Here is a 27,667-nt window from a genome sequence, read left to right as displayed (position 1 = left end):
GGGGGAGTTTGACGGCCATATATACAGCTGAAAACTAAATGTTCATTGAAGATTAGCCACCTAACGTTAGTGTTATTGAAGATGGGATCCGGTGCAGGCTCATTTTTTGTTGTTGATCTAAGGTATGGGATAAAGTTTTCATGGGTGTTGACTGTCCCTTTAAGTAAAAGCTGTTTATTTTTATGTTTAAAGTAACAGGAAGTCATCTGTGGGATGAAGCTGATTTGTTGATAAGCAAGAGACTGCCACAGTTCTATTTTTCAGCACAAGATCCAGTTACAAAAATAAAATAAAATAAATAAATAAGAAACATGTACAGTAATATATATTACAATACCTATAAACATCAAAATAGCTAGTTCACTAAGTAATATTGGGATGCCAGTAACGAATAGGAATCATGCAGCAGTAACCAATATAAATATTTTTCAAACAGAAATTAAGGGCATATTAACATATGCTTACCAAAGAACCAGGCCGCACTGATTCTTATCATTTTATTTTATTACATATAAAAATATCTTTTTTAGATGCTTAACAAAAAAAGAAATTATTTTAGCGTGCCTAAGAATTTAAGTTTTTACATTTTGTTATTAATTATTCAATTAATCATTACAGGAATTACGTTTAAAGACAGAAAAGTAGATATCGCTAGTTGAGGTCTCTCTCATTTATATAATTTAAAAAATAAGTAGATAGATAAAATATGAGAAAGATAGATAAAATATGAGAAAGATAGATAAAATATGAGATAGATTTTTCTATATTTATAAAACAAAACATTTTTACAACTTTTACATATATACTTAATGGAATACTAAACCCAAATGTTTTCTTTTATGATCCAGATAAAGGAAGCTATTTTAAGCAACTTTCTAATTTACTTCTACTATCAATTTTTCTTTGTTCTTTTGCTATCTTTATTTAAAAAGCAGGAATTTAAAACTTAGGAGCCAGCCTATTTCAGGTTCAGCATAACCCATGTTCTGAATAAAAAATGGGCCGGCTCTTAAAGGGACACTGAACCCAATTTTTTTCTTTCGTTATTCAGATAGAGCAGGCAATTTTAAGCAACTTTCTAATTTACTCCTATTATTAAATTGTCTTCATTCTCTTGGTATCTTTATTTGAAAAGCAATAATGTAGAATGCCGGTCAATTTTTGGTGAACAACCTAGGTTGTTCTTGCTGATTGGTGGATAAATTCACCCACCAATAAACAAGTGCTGCCTAGTGCCTGAACCAAAAATTGTATAGATCCTTAGCTTAAATGCCTTCTTTTTCAAATAAAGATAGCAAGACAACGAAGAAAAATTGATAATAGGAGTAAATTAGAAAGTTGCTTAAAACTGCATGCTCTATCTCAACCACGAAAGAAAAAATTGGGGTTCAGTGTCCCTTTAAGCTTTACATTCCTGTTTTTTAAATAAAGATACCAAGAGAACAAAGAAAAATTGATAATAGGAGTAAATTAGAAAGTTGCTTAAAATTGCATGCTCTATCTGAATCATTAAAGAAATAATTAGGGTTTAGTGTCCCTTTAATATGGGTGACAACCCAGACCAGGGTAACTTAAACAAATATCATAATAATGCATTTAAAGGGACAGTCTAGTCCAAAAAAACTTTCATGATTCAGATAGAGCATGTAATTTTAAACAATTTTCCAATTTACTTTATCACCAATTTTTCTTTGTTCTCTTGGTATTCTTAGTTGAAAGCTTAACCTAGGAGGTTCATATGCTAATTTCTTAGACCTTGAAGGCCGCCTCTTAAGAATGCATTTTAACAGGTTTTTCACCACTAGAGGGTGTTAGTTCATGTTTTTCATATAGATAACACTGTGCTCGTGCACGTGAAGTTACCTGGGTGCGATCACTGATTGGCTAAACTGCAAGTCTGTCAAAGAACTGAAATAAAGGGGCAGTCTGCAGAGGCTTAGATACAAGATAATCACAGAGGTAAAAAATATATAAATATAACTGTGTTGGTTATGCAAAACTAGGGAATGGGTAAAAAAGGGATTATCTATCTTTTAAAACAATAACAATTCTGGTGTAGACTGTCCCTTTAAAGCAGCTTTCAGACATCTGTCAGTCATATGCCATCTATTTTATGGTTTTCACAGAATCCTATTTAATTTGATGCTTCAAATTACAATGGGTGATTGAAGCAATTAAAAAAATTATATAGGAATTTGCATCGGCCCACCCTGTTTATAACAGAAATAATCTTAGCTATATAGAGTATACATTATACTGATTGGTATCATATGTAAAAAAAAATTACATACTTTTAATATTTCACATTTTAAATAACATTTTAGCTTTGATAAAGCAGATATTCTACATTCGTATATGTTATTGTCTTATTTAAATAGTCTAGGCTTTTGCTTGTAGAATATATTTCTAAAAATGCAGGTAGTATCACTATATCTAATATTATAAACATAATAAAGTTAAAAAAATGAAAATTAAAACACTCTAAATGAAACCCTGACTTATAGTAAGTGGCAGCTATGATGGTTCAAGACATTGAATTAGTTTTGCCACTCGCTAATTTGACTGATTCACTTGAGTGGCCAGAAGAGGACATTTTCTGCCTGATTTCAGTGTAATGGAGTCACCTGCTCTACAATTGCCAGGACTAAGTCAATTGTACTTTGATGAGAGGCTAGAGTGTGTGTCAAGAGCCTGGTATGGAGTCTTATGCATAAATGGACAGATATATTGGACACCTTGTGCCTAACTGTAGCTAGAATAAAATCATTCTAACACATATTCAGTGTTTGATCTTACATTACAGCTTTTAGAAGCATATAAAGAGGATAAAATAATCATTACTAGGCGCATAATGCAGATGGAAACGGAGATTTGCTTCCACCTAAATACAAAGAGATAATCTAGAATGTGTACAGATTTCCTAGAAGAAAAATAACCAATTTATTATTCTTAAAGGGACCCACATTTTTTTCTTTCATAATTCAGATAGAGCATGTAATTTTAAAAAACTTTCCTATGTACTTTGATTATATTATTTTCTTCATTCTCTTGGTATCCTTTGTTAAAGGAGCAGCAATGCACTGGGAGCTATCTAAACACATTGGTTGAGTCAATGACAACAGGCATATAAGTGCAGCTACCAATAGGTAGCTAGCTCTCAGTAGTGCATTGCTGCTCTTGAACCTACATAGAAAGGATGCCGAGAATGAAGCAAATTAGATAATAGAAGTAAATTGGAAAGTTGTTTTAAATTGTATTTTCTATCTGAATCATGAAAGAATAAACTGTGTTTAATGCCCTTTTAATTAATGTCCTATTCTGTATGCTCCAGAATTTAGAAAACTAAATTATTAATCTAAATTATTTAAGTATCTTCCACATTAACAGACAGCCAGATTACGAGTTTTGAGCGCTATAGGGAAATTAATGACCGTAACATTTTCGCCGGTATTCCACCTCCCTATAGCGCTGCTATTACAGGTTTGCAAAAAGCAGGCTTGAGCGGGCAGTATGGTGGCGTTGAACTCCATGCTTCACGATTTCCCCATAGGCATCAATGGGGAGAGCCGGCAAAAAAATAAAGCCTAACACCTGCGATCGGAGAAAAAAAAGCTCAGTTACGCAGCCCCAGTCTATGGGGAAAGAAAAAGTTATGTTTAAATCTAACACCTAACATAAAAACCACGTCTAAACACCCCTGATCAGCCACCCAGACATTGCCGCCACTTACATGATGTTATTAACCCCTAATCTGCTGCCCCTAACATCGCCACCACCTATATTACAGTTATTACCCCTAATCTGCTGCACCAAATGTCGCCGCCACTATACTAAAGTTATTAACCCCTAAACCTCTGGCCTACAACATCACTAGCACTAAATAAATATATTAACCCCTAAACCTAACCCTAACATAACCCTAACACCCCCTAACTTAAATATAATTAAAATAAATCTAAATATTTATTATTACCTAAATAATACCTATTTAAAACTAAATACTTACCTGTAAAATAAAACCTAAGCTAGCTACAATATAACTACAATATAACTAATATATATAGTTATATTGTAGCTAGCTTAGGTTTTATTTTTATTTTACAGCTAAGTTTGTATTTATTTTAACTAGGTAGACTAGTTAGTAAATAGTTATTAACTATTTAATAAATACCTAGTTAAAATAAATACAAAATTACCTGTGAAATAAAATCTAACCTGCCTTACACTAAAACCTAACATTAAAATCAAATCAAATAAATTAAATTAATAAAATACAATTATCTAAATTACAAAAAATAAACACTAAATTACACAAAATAAAAACGAAATTATCAAAAATAAATAACAAAATTACTCCTAATCTAATAGCCCTATCAAAATAAAAAAGCCCCTCCAAAATAAAAAAAACCCAGCCTAAACTAAACTGCCAATGGCCCTTAAAAGGGACTTTTGCTGGGCATTGCCCCAAAGAAATCAGTTCTTTTACCTGTAAAAAAAAATACAAACAATCCCCCAACAGTAAAACCCACCACCCACCCAACCAAACCCTCCAAATAAAAACCAGCCAATAGGATGAAAGCTCAATCCTATTAGCTGATTGCAACAGCCAATAGGATTTTTCACCTTTAATTCCTATTGGCTGATAGAATTCTATCAGCCAATCATAATTCAAGGGACGCCATCTTGGATGACGTACCTTAAACAGAAACTTAATTCTACATTATCCATCGGAGGAAGAGGATGCTCCGCGCCGGATGTCTTGAAGATGGAACCACTCTGCATGGATGAAGATAGAAGATGCCGTCTGGATGAAGACTTCTGCCCGCTTTGATGAAGACTTCTGCCGGCTTCGAGGAGGACTTCTGCCCGCTTGGATGAAGACTTCTGCAACTTGGATAAGGATGGATGTCCGGTCTTCGAAAACTGTAAGTGGATCGTCGGGGGTTAGTGTTAGGTTTTTTTTAAGGGTTTATTGGGTGGGTTTTATTTTTAGATTAGGGTTTGGGCAATGTAAAAGAGATAAATGCCCTTTTCAGGGCAATGGTTAGCTTAGGTTTATTTAGATAGGTTTTTATTTGGGGGGTTTGATTGGGTGGGTAGTGGGTTTTACTGTTGGAGGATTGTTTGTATTTTTTTTACAGGTAAAAGAGCTGATTTCTTTGGGGGGGTTATTTTGGGGGGGGGGGCTTTTTTATTTTGATAGGGCTATTAGATTAGGAGTAATTCGTTTTTATTTTTGATAATTTAGTTTTTTATTTTGTGTAATTTAGTGTTTATTATTTTTTTGTAATTTAGATAAATGTATTTGATTAATTTAATTTATTTTATTTTATTGTAATGTTAGGTTTTAGTGTAAGGCAGGTTAGATTTTATTTATTTTACAGGCAAGTTTGTATTTATTTTAACTAGGTAGCTAGTAAATATTTAATAACTATTTACTAACTAGTCTACCTAGTCAAATTAAATAAAACTTACCTGTGAAATAAAAATAAAACCTAAGATAGCTACAATGTAACTATTAGTTATATTGTAGCTAGCTTAGGTTTTTTTTACAGGTAAGTATTTAGTTTTAAATAGGAATTATTTAGGTAATAATAGTAAGTTTTATTTAGATTTATTTTAATTATATTTAATTTAGGGGGTGTTAGGGTTAGGGTTACGTTAGGGTTAGGGTTAATAGGTTTATTATAGCGGCAGTGTGGGCGGACGGCAGATTAGGGGTTAATAATATTTAAATAGCGTTTGCGATGCGGGAGGGCAGCGGTTTAGGGGTTAATAATTTTATTATAGTGGCAACGATGTTGGGAAGCAGCAGATTCAGGGTTAATAATTTTAGTTTAGTGTTTGCGATGCGGAAGGGCCTCAGTTTAGGGGTTTATAGGTAGTTTATGGGTGTTAGTGTACTTTGTGACAGTTTAGTTACGAGTTTTATGGTACAGCTTTGTAGCATAAAACTCATAACTACTGACTTTAGATGGTGGTACAGATCTTGTCATTTTAGGCTGTACCGCTCACTTTTTGGCCTCACGACAAAACTCGTAATACCGGCGCTATGGGAGTCCCATTGAAAAAGTGCGGTACTTACGTTGCGTGACGGCTAAAAAGGTGTGCGGTACACCTATTCTGACAAGACTTGTAATAGTTGTTATGGGCCATAACGATGCTTTTTCACTCATAATGCAAAACTCGTAATCTAGCTGAGAGTTTGTAGATCAAAACTTTCTGGTTTTCAACTGAAGCAGAACCTTGGTTTTTATTTCCTTACCCTTGGAAATAACACATTTGGCTTTAATATATCATTACCAATTTAATCTCTTCATAGAGAAACATGGAAATGGCTGAACCAGAAAATGAGCTTCATTTCTTTTTGTACTATGAATCTGCCCAAGACAGATCTCTTTTGAGGTGTAGGAGTAACGGCAGAGCCATCAAATCCCACTATCTGATAGTACAGCATGATTAGGGCAGGCTCAAGATATTGTGCTGCCTGGCTCAGAGAATGAAATTAGGCCCCCACCCCGTAGCAACATTACTGATGAGCATATTAACCTACTAGCCTGGCCGCTGACCTTACTAAGCCTGCCTACCTGCATGCAACCAATGCTTATGCACAATTGCACAATAAGTGGGAAGGAAGTTATGGAAGAGATGGAAGTGACCTTGAATGTCTTGTTATGCGCTGGGATACAGAGGGCAGGATTGTTGCCCCTTGTCGTGCTGCCTGGGTCAGTTGGACCTACTTTGTCCCATGGTTGAGCCAGCCGTGGGCATGATGGGGTTTATACTAATACAGCGAAGATATTTCTATCAGGTCAATGTGCTCCAATATCTATCTATCTATCTATCTATCTATCTATCTATGATTTATATTTATGTATATTTATATCCTACTGTCTGTGCAGCTATCTATCTATTCTAGTTGCAGTATATGCTGGTTATATTATGGTTGAACATGTTTTATTGCTTTGGACAATATTACAAAAAGAATTGCTTAAGTAATATAAAGGATATAAATGTGTATTCAATTATCTTTAGGGTAGATAAGTAGTCTTGTACATATGGGAATCATAAAAAAGGATTGTTTTCCACAAGAAACCCTTCCTATCCCTTTTCTACGTGCTTCATAAAGATATGTTCTTAATGCTTTTACGCAGGACATGAGTGGCATTTCTACTTTTTATTAGAAAACCCCATTAAGTAATGAGGTTAAAACTGCAGTGTTTTGACTCACGGTTGTTTTAAGATATTTTCTACTTGACATATGTTACAGTGTGATTCATCCAGCACTCAGAGGGAGCCCGATATCTGGCAAACCTGATCTGTTAATAAAACCGAAAAGGTGACCTTGTTTAATTGAAGCAGCCCAGCCGGAGTGAAAGAAAAAATTCTTTCAACATGAGGAGCAAAATACAGAATCATTTTCAGATCATTCATTAATCAGAGGTGTTGTGGATTTCATTTTTCTGTAACTAAACAATTCCCTATTGCTTTCTAGGGGTTAGAGTAGAACCTAATGATGTGGCAGTCACAAAAGATACAAAAAGACAGCCTTTGTTCAATGAGCAGCAATGCACTGCTGGGAGCTAGCTGAACACATCAGATAAGCCAGGGACAAGAAGGATAAATGTGCAGCCACCAATCACAAGCTAGCTCCCAGTTGCTGCTCCTGAGCCTACCTTGGTTTGCTTTCCCACAAAGAATACCAAGAGAATAAAGCTAATTAGATAATAGAAATAAACTGTTTGCTCTATCTGAATCATGCACAAAACATTTGGGGCTTTGTGTCATTTTAAATTAACATTTGAGTGTAAAAATGTATCCTCTTTAATGTAATGTGTTCCTATTGATCAATTTTGTCTGCTGGAGAGAATTGAATTGTACTTAGGTTAACTCTTAAACAAACAATACCAAGGTATCAAAGCAAATTTAATAATAGATGTAAAAATGGAAAAGTTTAAAATTGCATGAAGTGTCTAAATCATGAAAGCTTCTCATTTTCACTTTACTGTCCCTAAAATTGCTGATAGATGCTATGAGTTTAAAATGTTGTTTTTTTTGTTTGTTTGTTTGTTTTTTTAATTGAGGATGAATTGGAATAGGCATTATGGTTAAAATCAATATTTGTTAAAGGGCAACAGATTGGGAAATAAAATGACTAACTTGTATTTTAAACAGCAAAATATTGTTAAATGATGTTTTTCTAGAAGCACAAACTGAAAATATGGGACACTCTGCTTTATTCTACTTTGCTGAGCAATAAACATTTTTCTAAAGCACAAGATTTTGGACACTGGAGATGTCACAGCCGCTCGTACAGTCACTGCTGCTTCACGACAGAAATGTTAATTAAGTATTCCTATTGACTCGAACTGGAAAAAAAAACGTGCCATATGTTCCTGCATATATAACATTTATGAGAGGCATAATTTATGCTATTTGTCTATCCGTACTTAATCAAGTAAAATAAATTGAATGCAGGGCTATGTTTAGATGTTTTTAAGTGCACAGCAAGTCTAGTTAATATATTTTATAATGAAAGATCATTTCTATACAGCTGGAGAAAATAAATATTATAGTTTTAAAGAAAGTGGGGAAGGTAACCTATTTATGAACTGGCCACTTTTTGTCCGTATATCACATAAAACAGCAACAGGAAAAAAAACCAACGGATAGCTTTTTATTTAATGTACTGTATGTATGTGTATGTGTGTATATATATATATATATATATATATATATATATATATATATATATATTTAAATAACCTATAATAAAAAAATAAAAAAATGTCTATAACCATGAAAAAAAATATTGGAGCTTTTTCTGTAAGGTCCTCATCAAAAACTCGCTGGCATGGATATAGAGATATCACGCAAAATCTTTGGGCTTTGTTTTTTAGAATTATATTGTAATGTAGAACCCTGCATAACAAGATAAACAGCTCTCAAGCTAAATTTTCATTTCAAAAATTATTTGAGGGACCTCGCAGTGAGAGGCGGAATTGCCATTGGTGCAGCAGGCGCAGTGGTACCAGGGCCCAAGTGCTGGAGGGACACATAGCAGCCGGCCTATACATAGGCGTGTACAGAATGTGTACAATCCTAATGCAAGGGTGACTTTTTATTCTTTTATTAGTGCAGGTTGCAGGTCAAAGATTATTATCACTATTGCTTGCTACTGGGGGCCCCAATTTTTTTTTGAACCAGGATCCACTGATGAGCAAGTCTGCAACTACTCCCACTACTGACGAGATAATGTTGCCAGCGCATAGAGCTTTAGATGATCTGGCCCTAGGACACATCACATTATGGGGTTGATCACAATAATTTTATAGAAATTATTAGTTAAAATTTTCTAAAGGATTATGAGTTATCATAGACGTGTGTCGGGTCTGCAAAATCTCACCGCAATGTTACACTGCCACTGGTTCTCATGTTCTAACCCCTTCTGCTTTGCAGCCGTACCACATTATCCATTTAAATATAACTTCTGAGCCTCTCTTCTTATTTCTCTCACTTTTCAGACGTTGCATTTGGTTCCATGTGATGTGATTATTAATCACACTGTACACAAGCCAAAATGGACAGTAGCAGCAATGATGAAAGTAAGAGATTGCTGGAGACATGCAAAAAAACTGGTTTGGAACCTTAGGTGGACATAGATCAAGCATAAAGTGTGGTATACGTTGTGTGTCTGGTCTGAGATCTGACGTGAGGCATATAGCTGGCATAGACAGGTGTTACAGGGTCCATAAGTCTGATCTGAGGTCTGATGTTGACATACAGCTGAAATTCCAATTATAAATGTAAAAAAAAAAAATTGCCTTAAAGGGACAGTCTACACCAGAATTTTTATTGTTTTAAAAGATAGATAATCCCTTTATTACCCATTCCCCAGTTTTGCATAATCAACACAGTTATAATAATATACTTTTAACCTCTGTGATTATTTTGTATCTAAACCTCTGCAAACTGCCCCTTTTTTCAGTTCTTTTGACAGACTTGCAGTCTAGCCAATCAGTGCCTGCTCCCAGATAACTTCACGTGCACGAGCACAGTGTTATCTATATGAAATACGTGAACTAACACCCTCTAGTGGTGAAAAACTGTTAAAATGCAATCTGAAAAGAGGTGGGCTTCAAGGTCTAAGAAATTAGCATATGAACCTCCTAGGTTAAGCTTTCAACTAAGAATACCAAGAGAACAAAGCAAAATTTGTGATAAAAGTAAATTGGAAAATTGTGTAAAATTGCATGTTCTATCTGAATCATGAAAGTTTATTTTGGCCTAGACTGTCCCTTTAAATATTACTAATGCATAAATAAATATATGAAATACTCTGAGTGTACACCCTAATGACAAAATTTATTTTTTGGTATGATCTAAATCTGTGCAATAATGCTCACAGAGTTAATGTGTAACATTTGTCAGCAGTCCAAGGTTTTCATAAAAAAAATATAAAACAATGTACATATTGAATCACTCCGAGCTTTGTAATTTGTCAAGCCAGAAAGGGAGGTGGGGAGGCAGATACAGGGTGGTCATTGGATGCAGACATGCTAGACCATTGGTGTAGGTGCGTAGTTCAAAAATATAAAATATGCTTACCAGATAATTTTCTTTCCTTCTGTATGTGGAAAGTCTGTGGCTTCATTCCTTACTTGTGGGAATACAGAACCTGGCCACCAGGATAAGGCAAAGACACCCCAGCCAAAGACTTAAAGGGACAGTACACTGTAACATTGTTTTTCCATTAATGTATTTTACATTACTTGTTATACCAACTGCAAAGTATAAAATATTTGAGAAATTCAATTTTCATGCTTATTTGTGTATATGAAGTAGCTGATTTTGTGCTTTGAAACCACAGCCTATTTCAATGGGTTGAACTTAAAGGTGATATCAGAACTCATTATGTTATCACTTTGTGTACACACACTAGCTTCCTTATCTTTTATTTGGCTGGAACACCAAAGCTCAATACATAGAGAGAACAATGGAAAATTATTATTTTATTACTTAACTATCCTGCATTCCACTGAGAGTGTAATCTCTTCTGCTGGCTGTGTATACTTAGGCTATTCAATAGCCTATACTCCAGTATTAATTTGTTCAGTATAGGTGGTGATACCACAGGCTAAATCAGCTATTTCAAATGCTGAAATAGGAGTAAAGGAGCTACTTGTAACCAATTTAATACACTCTAGCAGGTTAAAATGATCATTGGGAATAATTTAATCCAAATTATGAAGTAACCGTTCTTTCAAAGAAGAAGGATTAGGACACAAGGAAGGAATCACAATCCCCTGATTGATGTTGCGATCTGAAACGACCTTAGGAAGAAAACCTAACCCAGTATGAAGAACAGTCTTATCAGCATGAAATACTAGGTAAGGAGGTTCACATTGCTAGGCGGCCATTTCAGAGACTCTGCGCGCCAAAGCAATAGCCAGTAGAAAAAGAACCCTCCAAGACAGTAATTTAATGTCGACTACATGCATAGGCTCAAACTGAGCCTTCTGCAAAACTTTAAGAACAAAATTTAAACTCCAAGGAGGAGCGCTAGCTCTAAACACAGGCCTGATTCTAGCTAGAGGCTGAAAAAAAGACTGAACATCTGGAAGCTCAGCGAGCCTCTTGTGCAGTAAAACAGAAAGGGCTGAAATCTGTCCCTTAAGGGAGCTAGCAGAAAGGCCCTTCTCCAGACCATCCTGGAGAAAGGAAAGAATCCTGGAAACCCTGACCTTATGCCAGGGGAATCCCCGCTTTTCACACCAGTATAAGTAGGTCTTCCACACCTTATGATAGATGCAACGAGTAACCGGCTTACGAGATTGAATGAGAGTTTCAATAACTCTCTCAGAGAAACCTCTCTTGGCTAGGACTAAGCGTTCAATCTCCACGCAGTCAGCCCTAGAGAATCTAGATTTTGATGAACAAAAGGACCTTGTTCCAGCAGATCCCTGCGACAAGGTAACTTCCATGGAGAAGATGATGACATCCCCACTAGATCCGTGAACCACATCCTTCACAGCTACAATGGAGAAATCAGTATCACTGATGCCTGCTCCTGCTTGATGTGGGCCACTACTCAAGGAAGGAGATGTAATGGTAGAAAAAGGTATATTAGACTGAACCTCCAAGGCACCACTAATGCATCTATTAGCTCCACCTGAGGATCCCTGGATCTCGACCCATACCTGGGTAGCTTGGTATTGAGACGGGACGCCATGAGATCTATCTCCAGAGTCCCCAACCTGTTGCATATCTCCGCAAACACCTTGGGATAGAGAGACCATTCCCCTGGATGAAAGGATTGTCTGCTTAGAAAATCTGCTTCCCAGTTGTCCACACCCGGGATATGGATTGCTGACAGCAAACAGTTGTGGGACTTCACCCACTCCAGAATCCGAGATACCTCCCTCATTGCTAGGGAGCTCCTCATTCCTCCCTGGTGGTTGATGTAAGCCACTGATGTGATATTGTCTGATTGGAATCTGATAAACTGGGACAAACCCAGATGGGGCCAATCCTTCAGAGAATTGAAGATTGCTCGAAGTTCCAGAATGTTAATCGGAAGAGAGTTCTCCTCCCGAGACCAAAGGCCCTGGGCACTCTTGGCTCCCCATCCTGAGAGACTCCAATCTGTAGTCACAATCTCCCAGGATGGTCTTAAAAAGGATGTCCCTCAGGACAGGTTATCTGGACAGAGCCACCAAGAGAGCGATTCTCTTGACTGGTTGTCCATAGAGATTTGTTGAGACATATCCGAATGATTGCCGTTCCACTGTCTCAGCATGCACAGCTGTAACGGTCTGAGATGGAACCTGGCAAAGGGAATTATGTCCAACCTGGACACCATGAGACTAATCACCTCCATACACTGCATCACAAAGGGCCTTGAGGACGTTCGCAGGGCAAGACATGCCAAAGCCAGCTTGCAGTGTCTCTGGTCTGAAAGAAATATCCTCATGACTAGTGAGTCTATTATAGTGCCCAGGAATTCTACCCTGGTGCTTGGAATAAGAGAACTCTTTTCTAAGTTTATCTTCCATCCATGGGATCGAAGAAGAGAGAGAAGAAATTCCAAATGTTCTTCCGCTAGATGAAAGGATGGTGCTTGTACCAGAATATCGTCCAAGTAAGGTGCTACTGCAATGCCCTGTGTTCTGGCCATGGCTAAGAGAGCCCCCAGAACCTTTGTGAAAATTCTTGGGGCAGTAGCTAGGCCAAACGGAATAGCAATAACCTTCTTTGGGACCACAAAAAGGTTTGAGTAGTATCCTGGTATCCCAAGCGTCATTCCTCTATGGGAACCGGGACAATGACTCCTAAGAAGGACAGATCCTGAACGCACCCCAGAAAGGCTTCCCTCTTTTCTGAAATCTGTAAAACACACAAGCGCAAACAGACTCAAGTGTAGGTAAGTACAACAAACACAGCACACAATTTGGATTGCACTTACAAGATGAAGATTTATTCAGGCGTTTGTTAATAATGATAATGAGCTTGAAGTTCAGAAAAAATCGTTCATACACGATGGGATACAAAGTCACTTGCTATGAATACTTGAAAAGTCCCTCCAGATAGTAAAACCGGGACCAGATTTTCAATTCCTTATGGGCATCTGTACTAGTGACTCTGAGGAGCGGTCGCTGTATTTTAGGAGCGCCAAAGCCGATGCCGATATCGTCACTCTGAAGAAGTACGGATCCTCAAACAGTCCAAAAAGCCTCAACGCGTTTCAACCGTAAAGAATAATTATTCTTTACCTCTTGAAAAAGACCGCACGTTGGCGGTTGAAACGCGTTGAGGCTTTTTGGACTGTTTGAGGATCCGTACTTCTTCAGAGTGACGATATCGGCATCGGCTTTGGCGCTCCTAAAATACAGCGACCGCTCCTCAGAGTCACTAGTACAGATGCCCATAAGGAATTGAAAATCTGGTCCCGGTTTTACTATCTGGAGGGACTTTTCAAGTATTCATAGCAAGTGACTTTGTATCCCATCGTGTATGAACGATTTTTTCTGAACTTCAAGCTCATTATCATTATTAACAAACACCTGAATAAATCTTCATCTTGTAAGTGCAATCCAAATTGTGTGGTGTGTTTGTTGTACTTACCTACACTTGAGTCTGTTTGCGCTTGTGTGTTTTACAGATTTGGGATTCTATTTTACTCCGGGAGGCACGAAGGACACCCTGGGTCAATCAGCTGCAACAGGTCTCGTATAATAACAATAATACTGTTTGTTCTTTAGATTGTATAGTTTTTCTCTCCAGGATATTTGTGTGTCATATGTAGTAGAGGGGTTATATTTCCCTTATATATTTTATATTTTATATTTTTTATTTTTTCTGTATATTTCCATCTGCAAGTTTATATTCATTTTAAAGTTTTTATTTAAACACCAAATACATATATATATATATATATATATATATATATATATATATATATATATATATATATATATATTTTCATTCTTTATTTTTTTGGTATTTTTATTTTGGTATTTATTGCTTTACAGTATTAAGATTTTGAATCATCCCTAGCAGTTAGCGCTGTTTAATCATTGTGTTTAGTTGTTTCCCTCTTTTCTGGTTTTGCTGACAGATTTGAGAGAAGGAATCTGCCCTTGGGTGGAAGAGACTTGAACCTAATTCTATAACCCTGAGCAATTACCTCCAGGACCCAAGGATCCTGCACGTCCCTGAACCAAGCTTCTGAGAAGAGCGAAAGTCTGCCCCCTACCTGATACATAGATGGACCGGGGGCGATCCCTTCATGCAGATTTAGTCTCAGCAGGCTTCTTGCTCTGCTTGGACTTATTCCAGGACTGAGCCGTCTTCCAAGTCTTAGGTTGCTTGGTCTTAGCAGAGGATTTATCAGAACGAAAGGAACGAAAATGATTAGATTGTCCCTTAGATCTGTTCTTTTTATCTTTTGGTAAGTAAGCCCCCTTGCCCCTGTAACCATGGAAATAATGGAGTCCAGGCCTGGACCAAACAAAATTTTACCCTTGAATGGAAGGGAAAGGAGTCTGGACTTGGAAGTCAAGTCCGCAGACCAGTACTTCAACCACAGAGCCTGGCGGGCAAATAAAAGAATTAGCGGCCCTTAAAGCCTTAATTCTATCAAGAATAATATTGAGGGTACCTTCCATCTTGATCAATTCTGATAAGGAGTCACACCAGTAGGTAGTCGCACCCACATCCGCAGCAACTGCCACCACTGGTTGAAATAAATATCCAGAATGTTGAAACACCTTTCTTAACAGAGTTTCCATCTTTTTATCCATGGGCTATTGAACGACGAGCCATCCTCCAGTTGGAAAGTAGTGCATTTTGCAAGTGTGGGGACAGCGTCATCCACCTTAGGGGCGGAACCCCACAACTCCAATTGAGAGTCCGGGACTGGGAACAGTTTCTTAAAGGCAGACAAAGGAGTGAGGGAAGAACCAATCCTCTCCCATTTGTTCTTAATAATGTTTGCCATCTTTACAGGAAAAGGAAAAGTCTGAGGAACAACCCTGTCCTCGTAAGCTCTATCCAGTTTAGGAATTAAAGGTTCTTCAGGCAGTTTGGCCTCTGGAACCTCTAAGGTAGCCAGAATTTGCTTTAAAAGAAAGCGCAAGTGCTCCATCCTAAATCTAAAATTTGGTTCCTCCGCAATTGGAGGCTTAGATGCAGCCGATTCAGACCCAGAAAGTTCACACTCTGAAGTATCAGAAAGAACTTCATCATCAGATAACCGTCTATCAGCTATAGCCAATAAACTAGATGATGACCTCTGGGAAGGATAGCAATGTTTGACCTTTTGCTTGCACTTAGCAGGGCGAGGTAACGCACAAATGGCTGCAGACACCACCATTTGTAACTGCGCAGTTTGGAGGAAGAAGGCCTCCTCCAGATTGAGGATCAGGCAGATGGGAAACTGCATGTGTATTAGAAGATGAAAGCATCCACCTCACAGGACGGGGACCCCTCCGAGGTAGATGGCTCAGTGGTATCAAACATGTTAACCTTTTTTGACATAATCACTTTTTCTATGCATGTGGAACATAATTGAGAGGGCAGATATAATGCCTAAGACAGGCATTAGTCTTAGGTATAGAGGGAGTACCCTCTAAAACATCAGAGTCCTCCATAGCTATGGGCTATTTCCTAATATAACAATAACGAACGTTATATAAAATATAAAACGGCACCTTTATACCCCCAATGGCTGGGGCACTCACCACCTCCTATAACCCAGGCACACAGAGTAAACCGCTTCTCTCCGATAACCAGCATGGTCAGAGAATAGGAAGTGAAACTACGACCACATCCGGTCACATGGAGCGCAACCTAGGACCGCCTCTGCTAAGGAAAAGCGCGTCAAGCTGTAACGCTGCACAGTTCTAAAGTGAAAGTAACCTGTATGTTCCAACATCAGCCTATGAGCCTCATAAAACATCTCACACATAATGCAGTATAAATCAAATAAAATTGTATGAGATTAATCCCCACTGTTCAATAATCCCCCTCAATAGATATTAACCATTGATTCCATACAGATAAAAGGAGCCACACTGTGACCCTGTCTTCTAGCGTTACCATATGTGTAAAAAATGAAACGATCTTACCGGAATCTATGCTGTGAAACAGAAACACAGCCTCTCAAGTGTGACAGCCTTGTATCATCACTCCTGACATGGACTTGAATGATGAAAGCAGGCAGCGAAACTCGTCAACACTGATTGCTTATGAGCTGTTAATACGAGTCTGGATGGTTTCGTAGAAAGACACTCCCTGCATCTCCAGACCCTAACTTTCGTCAATGCTCTCACTGAGAGGCTGACAAGACTACTTAAAACTCCAGTCCCATTTCAAAGGGTAGATACCCTTCATAAGGAACTACTCCGTATCTTCTGACACTTCTCTGCCAACCTCCTGTGACAAAAGGCAAAGAATGACTGGGATATGAGTGGGGGAGGTATTTAAGCCTTTGGCTGGGGTGTCTTTGCCTCCTCCTGGTGGCCAGGTTCTGTATTCCCACAAGTAAGGAATGAAGCCGTGGACTCTCTTGATATTAAGACAGAAATTGTGTTTTCTGAGTGGTTTAGATGTGACCAATTTTAAAGGACATTAAAGAGATAAAAAAAAAGTCAGGAGGTACAGTGTGACAAAGCTCCTAAACAGTGATTACAATACAGGAAATGTGCTACTAAAGTAATGTTTTATTTTATGAGTCCCTGTGTAGGTAGCTGTTGGTTTGTAGTTTTGCTATTGATCTTTCACATCCATGACAGTCACTTGTGTCTGCCCCAGAAATTCCATATAAATGGGGCTTTGTGTATTCTGTGTGTCAGTATTAAATGGTGATACAAACCAAAATTAAAAAATGGTAACTTTGCTTCTACTTATTTTGAAGCCTATTTGATACAGGACATCATAATATATAAGTGCCTTGTTTGCCCCAAACCCAAACTATAGACTGTTTCAAACTATAGACTTTTTCCTTCCAAGTATTCATATGTGCTGTAATTCTGTGTGTGAATTATGTTGTTATGGGGATTTGTCATCATGATATTAATCTAATTATGTAAATTATTTTGTAATGCTGTTATAAGTTCAAATTAACTGTTACAAAATGATGAAATCATGTTTATAGATATAATGGTTTGAGAATAAAGAATCCTTTTCTTTGGTTAAATGTAAGTAAGGAAGTTTATCCATATCTTAACTCAAATATTTATATAGTAATGACTAATACATGACTATATCAATGATAGAGCGCAAGGTCTCAATCAAGTATATATGTATGTACACCCTGCTGCAGTGTTTGCTAATGGTGATAAATTACACAATTTAAATGTTTTAATGTCCCCTAAGAGATCTTTCATCCAGTCTACTTAAGGTATGCCTACGCTCTACAATCTGTTTCTAATTAACTTTTTAATATATTCACAAATAAGCCCTTTACTTTTTAGTTTTGATATAGATGGGTTTTGTTTTTTAAGTCCTTTCAAGAAATGATATCTACAATTTATTTCTTTATTGCAACTTTTATTGCTTTCCAGAAAAGGTTCATCTTGTGTTGTAAAGAATTAGGGCCTGTATCCACACTACAGTCCTATATTGCTTTTAAACTTCCCTCTACTTCAACCCAAACCGCTCCTCTACCTCTCCCTATATGCGACATACAAGGTCCTCTTCCCTGGAGCTACAAGTGTGTTACTATAAATTACTGGTACTTATATTGGTAAAGAACTGTTACTATTGTTGAGAAGTTTAAATCAACAGAAATATTAATATTTTCTGCCTGTGTATGCGGGAAAAAAAAACATTTGTAGGCTTTATCTGAAAAAAGGTTAAAGACTCCATTTGGTGAGATAAATACTTTTTTGTTAATTTTAAGACGTAGTAGTACTCTTATTGCAAGCTGCACCAGGTCTACTCCTTTTTTTTCAAATTGATGTTCCAAGTGGAGTAGCCAATCACAAGGCTTATCACCTCAGCAGCAATTAGAAAGGGTGCTCTTCAGAGCCACTGATGTCTTGCTTTCTTCCATCAATAATTATAAAATGAAGGGCTCCGTGTACTAAGATTAGATTGCTTCTGTCATTTTGTTAGCAAAATCTCCATTGTTTTTCAGTTCCTTATCTGATCTCAAACACAGCATTATCAGTGTGTACTTCTGAATAAATCTTACTTGTTGATAAAGACAAATCCCACAAATGTATTAGTGGAGAGCGAAACATATCTGCAGACCTGATAGAAACATGAATGTAACACATTTTGAAATACCTAACTTTAGATATAACACTTAAATTAAAAAAATAATAATCTGAAAACTATGTCCGTTAAAATCATATTAATAGTGACCTCCTTATATTTTCCAAAGAGGTGAGGAATTCAATATAGTGAAATACAAGGGCGTACTGTGAAGCACACAGTAATCTTGAGTATAACAGGATGTCAACTGGAATCAAACTAACATTTAAAGGGACAGTCTACACCAGAATTGTTATTGTTTAAAAAGATAGATAATCCCTTTATTACCCATTCCCTAGCTTTGCATAACCAACACAGTTATAATAATACACTTTTTACCTCTGTGATTACTTTGTATCTAAGCCTCTGCAAACTGCCCCCTTATTTCAGTTCTTTTGACAGACATCCATTTTAGCCAGAGATGGCTCACTGAATCTCTACGTGCATGAGCACAGTGTTATCTATATGTCACACATGAACTAACACCCTCTAGTGGCGAAAAACTGTTAAAATGCCCTGAGAGAAGAGGTGGCCTTCAAGGGCTTAGAAATTTGCATATGAACCTCCTAGATTTAGCTTTCAACTAAGAATACCAAGAGAACAAAGCAAAATTGGTGATAAAAGTACATTGGAAAATTGTTTAAAATTACATTCTCTATCTGAATCATGAAAGTTTATTTTGGACTAGACTGTCCCTTTAAGCAAAATTATCTGAGAATGTCTAGAAATTTTGGAAATGCTAGTAAATGCAGGGGAGATCTTCCAGTAGTAGCATGTTAATTTAAGTTGCAAAAGGCAAAGACTATAATGAACCCTTTTTTTTATAAATACTCTACAAAAACCTATGGGGCTTTTTGAAGGTAGATTCTGTGATTAGCTTTTCTGATGGCAAATCATCTGCCCCAGTGTTTGAAGTCTAAAATAAATACCAAATAGACAGGCTGGATAAGCAAAATAATTCTTATGTTTTATTTTCTGTTGTAATAATTTTATTTCATCTTCACATTTTTTTTATTTTTTTATTATTGACAATTTTGTGCTCTGAAAGTCCACTGCAATACATGAACAGAGATAGGCAGTCGCTTGATTTATTATGTCAGTCTTGTTTAAAAACCTTCCAGTGTTATTTAAATGTGATAATTTGCTATTCTTCCTTAGAGAACACAAGGCAAGCAAAGCATAAATTAGTTGAAGGAGAAAAAAAATAAAAAATAACTGGCTTTCTGAAACATGCATCCCCCCCCCCCCCCCCCCCCCAATTATTTGTGGGAATGTTTATTTGTACAATAGCAAAGATCTGGCATTTGAGCACTGGATATGCAGTATGTATTAAATATTTTCTCAATGTGTGTTGTTTTGGGGACAGACCAGATGGAGTGCAATGCACTCTGGGATATGTCATTTATCACAGTGACAGTGTGTAGGTTAGCAGCGATCCTCTCACCACAGGGGAAGACTGAACTGCAAGTGTGAAGCAGTATTGAAACCGGACTACTGAAGTTTGGCAACAAATACATCAGTCATTAATTTAACCATATTCATTTATTAGTCATATGTATCAAAGTAATTCACTGCAGAACTGTCTCAAAGAAACAATCCATAAACTGGAAAAATCCCAAAAGGACAAAATGCCATGGTTACAATGTGTGTTTTCTTATAAAACAGCTGTGGGACAATTAGAAATTGCTACTAAAATATCATAACAATTGTTGTTTTTTTAGAGTGACTAGAGAAATAAAATTGTGTTATTATTGTTAAATGCATTTTTTATAACAGATTAAAAAATATACATTATCAAACCAGCATTTCCTTCAATACATATCTCTTCCCCAACATTTTAAAAGAGCATAAAGAGCAAATGTTATGGGTGTTGTCTGCAAGGGGAACTTGGCCTAAATTTTCCTATAAAAATAGCAGTAAATTACCCACCAGGTAGAATTGTGGGACACACTCCTTTTGTGCTTAGCTTTAAATTTCTGCCAAGTGAAGTGTTCTCCCCAGGACCTTTTTTAGCGAATGCACCACCCGGATGATTTTACTGGCCACCCGTCTAAAATTTTACAGAGTATTATGCTAAAATTAACTAAAATTAATAAAAAAAAATCATTTTCATTGCACAAATCATCATTATTTATGTTAAATTATGCAATTAAATAGTGCTTTGGATAGCTGAAAATGATATAATATTAGAAAATATTATTCTGTCCCCACCCGGCTACTTCATAATACCCCCATCTGGCAAAAGTTTCTGTGGAGAGCACGGCAAGTGGCATGCAATCTGTGCATGTTTAATGGAATCAGTAGTCATAATGGATACATAAAAATGCTGGCATCCATATTCAATATGGCTGACTTATACGCATTAACCCGTTGAGTGCTGCAAAATTTCACATTCTCCTGGCATACATAGTAAATAGCAGCACTAGGTCAATATTTCCTCAATATTTAAAACATGTTTTATGGTCCCCCATTTAGCATCAGTGCACCTTCCAAAAACTCGTAAAAAAGTAATAATTGAAAATGAGATGATAAAATTTATATTTATTTTGAGATATGAAAAAGAGAGTACCTCAACCCACTAATGCTTTTCAATATAAGTATGGTTCTGTCAAGGGATCCCTGTAGCCATGGTGACAGACATGTGAGAGTGTGTCATCCTTCACAATTAAGAGTTTAATGAAGAAAGCAACCATGACTATGGTACTTAAAGGGATATTTCTCTTTCATGAATCAGATAGAGAATACAATTTAAAACAACATTCCAATTTACTTCTATTATCTAATTTGCTTCATTCTTTAGATATCCTTTGTTGAAAAAAATAGCAAAGCACATAGGTGAGCCAATCACACAAGGCATCTATGTGCAGCCACCAATCAGCAGCTACTGAGCCTAAATATGCTTTTCAGCAAAGGATATCAAGAGAATGAAGCACATTAGATAATAGAAGTAAATTAGAAAATTGTTTAAAACTTTGTGTTCTTTCTAAATCATGACTTTAAAAAATTGAGTTTCATTTCCCTTTAAAATGACAATTTGATACAGTTTGGTACAAATATTTTCATACAAATAATCTACATTCACAAAGTCTAGCTTTACACATTCAACTATCTGCAAATCTGTGAATTCTAGTTCCCTTTTAAGGAACAGAGTAAATATATTAAACTGCCAGACACATCAAAAATATTAACTAAATAAGAGTACAAGAGTACAATATGAAATGTTTCAAACTAAGATTAAACATGTAAAATATAAAGAAGAAAAATGTTGTAAGAGCAGATAAATAAGGGAGACTGTAAAAAAAATCTCTGGAAATAAAGAAGGGTTAGTAATTTGTCTTGTACCTGGAAATTTATACGCATCCCTAAAGTCTTCTAAAATATTGATCTGAGGCCCCCATGTATTAGGAAACTTACCATCACAAGTCAAGAAGCACCCCTGATAACAACAAACACCAAATTCAGCTAATTATTTAAATTTTATCTTAAAGGGACATGATACCCAAATGTTGAAGCACTTGAAAGTGATAAAGCATAGTTGTAAAAAGCTGACTAGAACATATCACCTGGACATCTCTAAGTAAAAAAGGAAGATAGTTTACCTCAAAATGTCCTCAGTAGCCACATTCCTTTGTAAAGGGACTTTAAGCAGCCAATCAATATATTAGTCCCAGGACTAGCAAGGGTGTGTGCATCTGGCATGTGCAGGTACAGTTATATTATTTCCCTACTCAGTTTAAGGAAGTTTACAATGAGATCTAGGGAGATTTCAATGAAATCTCATGAGATCCCAGTAAAGCAAAGCATCACCTCACACTACTGATGCTGATTGGCTGTTTTGTTTTTTTAACTTGCAGCTGATAGTAGCTGAAAGATAATTATTCACATAGAACTTACTATTGTAAGTTGAAGAAATGTTGAGGTAAAATATCTTCCTTTTTACCTAGAGATGTTCAGATGATATTTTCTTTTCAGCTTTTTACAGTTATAATGCATCACTTGTGATTTTGCCTATAAGTATTATGTTGCTTTAATGATTTTCTTACAGTCGATCATTATCAAATAGTTATTTATTAATATATTATTGGTTTAATTTTAACAACCCCAATACAAGTTGTGCAATGAAAGGAACATAATTTTGATATTTTTAAAAAACAAAACAAAAAGAAATCAAATGATATAGTCAGTGTGAAATAAAATATACAGCCTAAATCTCTATTAAAGTGAGATATATTACAGACGATTAAAACTCCTTTCAGTCAAAAGAATGGAAATGAATAAAATATGTGCATTTTGTAGCAGACTAGCTTGTATTTTATTACATTTTATGAAAAATGGAAAGCTAAACATTATTGTTTGTAAAGAAGAAAAATTCGATAGCAGAGGGACATGTTGTAGTCAAGCTGAAATTCCCCGCAGAACCACCAGCGAAATCAATATTAGTTTATTTCCAGTGAATGAGGAGGAAAGACTGATCAAGTAATATGTTTTATTACCTGTGGGGGAGATAAGACCTGGAGATAATAGTCCTGGGACCCCATGGGGCAGCAAGCGTGCATTCTCTTGAATAGCAACTCCCAGCGACCGCTTTGGGGGTCTTCCTGGACGAGAGCTGTGAAGAAACATTAAATAAAGTTAAAACTATTTTAATTAACATGATTATTACATTGCTTTGTAAACTGGCTGCTTATCAATAGAATGCAATTAGAAAATAAGTATTGTTATATAGACAGACAGAGATATGGATAGATAGATAGATAGATAGATAGATAGATAGATAGATAGATAGATAGATATTAACATGTCTCTAAAAGGGACATGAAACCCGATATTTTTTTTCCTTGAAGATTCAGATAGACCATTCAGTTTTAAACAACTTTCTAGTTTACTTCTAGGGGCATATTTATGATTGTGCGAGCGGACATGATCCGATATAGGGGATCATGTCCGCTGCACATCGATAAATGCCGACAGCATACGCTCTCGGCATTTATCATTGCACCAGCAGTTCTTGTGAACTGCTGGTGCAATTCTTCCTCCTGCAGATTTGCGGCCAATCAGTCGCTAGAAGGGGGAGTCAATCAACCCAATCGTTCGATCTGGTTGATTTCTGTCTGCCGCCTCAGAGCAGGCGGACAGGTTATGGAGCAGTGGTATTTAGACCGCTGCTTCATAACTTCTGTGGCTCGCTGGAAACACGGGGCATCAAGCTCTGTACCGAGCTTGATAAATATGCCCCCCAGTGTCAAATTGTCTTTATTTTCTTCTTATCATTTGTTGAAAAAAGCTCAGGAGCATGCACCTATCTGGAGCAACTATATGGCAGCAGGTTTGCAAGAATGTTATCTATTTGCAAGAGCACTAGATGGCAGCACTATTTCCTGCCATATAGTGCTCCAGACACCTACTTAGGTATCTCTTTAAGAGAGAATATCATGGGAACGAAGCAAATTTGATAACAGAAGTAAATTAGAAAGACTTTTAAAATTGAATGCTCTTTCACAGAAGAACATTTTTGGTTTTCCTTTCCCTTTAAGCATATTAAAATGCATACTTAAGGGCTGATTTGGAATGTAGAGACAGTTCGGCATATGTATCAAGCTCCGAATGGAGCTCGATGCCCCGTGTTTCTGGCGAGTCATCAGACTCGCCAGAAACAGCAGTTATGAAGCAGCGGTCACAAAGACCGCTGCTCCATAACCTGTCCGCCTGCTCTGAGCAGGCGGACAGACATCGCCGGAAATCAACCCAATCGAGTATGATCGGGTTGATTGACACCCCCCTGCTGGGGGCCGATTTGCCGCGAGTCTGCAGGGGGCGGCGTTGCACCAGCAGCTCTTGTGAGCTGCTGGTGCAATGCTGAATACGGCGAGCTTATTGCTCGCCGTATTCAGCCAGGTCCGCAAGACCTTGATAACTATAGCCCAGTAAATCTACAATATTCCTGCAGTATGCCCATTGCCCATTTTAAAAGTTGCCAGCAAACAAAAACAAAAAAACCCCACAAGATATAAAGTACATTTTAACATCAAATTGACTGTATGTCTGATGGCCTCACTTCATCTTCAGACTTTTTTGAAGATGCATGAGAGCAGGGTGTATAACCAATCAGATACTGTACCGCCCATCTCATAGATTGTTCAGTTCAAACTCTAGAGCATGCACTACATTAGTCTATAGGACAGGCAAAATAGCATCTGATTGGCTGTACCATCAATCATACCAAAAAAAGACACTAAAAGGGACAGTAAACACTTTGTAATATAAAATGCTTAACTAGGCATAAAAACTTTTCCATATACCATATCATTATTTATTTTGCCCCCTTTCCTGATTTTTAAGTCAAAATATAGAGGATTTTTCCAGTCCTGAAAAAGCATATGGCAGGTTTCACAAGCACAAGCCACGTATATCTCCCTAGTTTAAAGTTTGATATCTTACCTCTTCTGTTGTTGCTTAACAATAATACACACGTTCATCCTAAAATTTAGTTTACCACTTGTGTTTTTTATCACAGTTATCATTAAATGTCTCAAATAAATTACAGAAATATTTTAGATTTGCGGCACTTTGAAGATTCTTATTAGTAGTGAACAGAATTAATCATATTCCCCTTTTTAAAAGTAGGTATGTTCTTGATATGTAGATATGTTGTACACCAACTCCTAATAGTATGGTTTCTGTTGCAAAATGATAAACCAATAGCCTGTCTAGTATGCTCAACAAATCCAAAATATCAAAACAACTCTCATGATAACTAGATATTATACAGCATTGAACCCATCACGTGTGCACTTTATAGACTTAATTTTTGACTTTCAAAATACCATGTTATAAAAACTATTGCTTATATGCACAGAAGTTTGAAAGATTTGAGAATATGATACACAAAGTACAATTGTATGTATGAAACATATTGAGCTGACAATGACTGGGTTTATATGCTCTTCAATGGAGCATCCACAGCACACACAGATGGTTTAGAATTGTGACTAGTCTTTCAGTAACTCAGCAAAGATACTGAGTGCATTGCTGACAATAGTGGTGGAGACGCTGAAGCCATTTCTATATAAATAGTGCACTCTAGTATTGATTCTAGTATTGATTTTCAGCCAGGATGCTGGAACACCCTGGGGTATCCCAACCCAAACAGAACTGGGGTTGATCAAGAATAAAATGTTGATAGTATCTTACTTTGAGCATAATATCAGTAGCTCAGGATCTTTCTTGAGCCAAACCTAGTGAGTCAGTAAATAGCCTTGTAAGCTTTGTTTGAAGATCACACACAATCAAAATGTTTCTTGATGATAAATCCAACACCTCCTCACCAACAGAACAATTTTATAGTAACTCAATGAAAAATACTCTATTTCATTAGATACTTTTCTTTTGAGATGATTTACATTGTCAGCTACTAATGTGATTAACCCCCTGAAAAAAGGTTAAAAATAGTCAAAGTTGAGTAACAGAATGGCCCCATGCTGCTCCAGGTGAGGACCTTACTAGTAATTGGAACATACACACATGACTGCTGATATTTGAAGTCTTTTTCCAGTGTGCAACTTTCTTTGCGTTTAACCCCTTTGAGTATGGCATGTAAAACAATTGTATGTAGCTTGAGTGATTTTTTTTTCTTTCTTTCTTTACTAAGCCATTGCAGACGATCTGAATAGCTGTGATGTTAATGGGGTAAACTGCATGAATTATTTATGCAAAATAGCATGAAAAGCTCAATAAACTTGAAAAAAAAAATATAAGGAGCAGATGTTTCAGAGACCGATGTAATCAACACAAAAGTAAAACAAAATGGTCAGTTGCTTCAGTATTGGTAACGACTGGCTATTTTTCACATTAACATCAATTTATACTTTAATATTATTTTAGGTGCATTTATCATTAAACATTTTCTTTAGGATAATACTTCAATGCACTCATAAGAGAGTATTTCAGTTGGCTGAATATTGGTGTTATATTTTAAAAAATATAATAAGCTTTTAATAAATCTGCAATCAAGTTCATTAATAAAAAAATAAAACAATGCCATGCAAACAGCTAAAGAATGCAATTTGAAAGAGGCCAAATGGGTTTTCAGGAAGGAAAGGCTACTGAAAAAAGAAAATTAAAAACTTTTCTCAATTCAGAGTACTGCTAAAGTTAACATGGTGCAAAAAGTAATTGGAAAACCACACAGTAACAGTAAAGTTTTTTTTTTTTTAAACTTTACTTGTCTCTACTACTAGCTTAGACTAGGCCAATATGAAGAAAGAGGAATTTGGTCACAAATAAAACACTGTAAAAGACAATAGAGCAATTTATTTATATATATATATATATATATATATATATATATATATATATATATATAAACTTTTTTCAATATAATTTATCTTTATAACAATATTGCCGTACAAATATGTCATAATGTAATTTGCAAGTATGTAAAATTGTTACTGTCCACTTGTGTGATTTTGTTTCTATGTAACTTTACACCTGTGTCACATTGTAGCTCTCTAGCTCTGTAATGATATTGGGTTAGCTACTTTGTGCTAGGGCAAATTACCATGAAATACTTTGGAATCCAGGAAAGGTTCAGAGAGCAACTAAGAAATATATCGGAGTGGTTATTGCATCTTCCTGAAAGACGGATTGCTTTCTATGCAGGAGGGAAGCTAACAGCATTAACCTCACACATCACATGCACAGATTGTTACCAAGCCACAAGCAACTCATAAACTGCTTTCAAATTTAAATCTGAAACATAAAAAGGTAAATATATACACATTTATAGCTAACATTTATCTTCTGTAACCTAATTTATACTAAGCATATTTTTAGGAAAGTTAATGCGATATTTATTTCTGCAAACCATTTTTATTCTTAGAAAGCAATACTGTATATCAGCGTATACAGA

At 36.3% G+C, this 27,667-nt stretch overlaps 1 protein-coding gene across 2 annotated transcripts in view; it reads right to left on the bottom strand.

Moving 5' to 3' along the window:
- The window catches only part of DACH2 (dachshund family transcription factor 2), an 862,115-nt gene that overhangs the window by 455,143 nt on the left and 379,305 nt on the right, over nucleotides 1-27,667 (bottom strand). For both annotated transcript variants that reach the window (XM_053699352.1, XM_053699351.1), the window contains exon 2: nucleotides 23,253-23,368. In XM_053699352.1, coding sequence (XP_053555327.1) covers nucleotides 23,253-23,368 — 116 coding nt within the window. The remainder of the gene's footprint in view (nucleotides 1-23,252; nucleotides 23,369-27,667) is intronic.

Source organism: Bombina bombina, chromosome 1 (genome assembly GCF_027579735.1).
Source record: "Bombina bombina isolate aBomBom1 chromosome 1, aBomBom1.pri, whole genome shotgun sequence".
NCBI lineage: Eukaryota > Metazoa > Chordata > Amphibia > Anura > Bombinatoridae > Bombina > Bombina bombina.
Note: the sequence above shows the minus strand (reverse complement) of the source record. Positions and strands in the feature narration are given on the sequence as shown.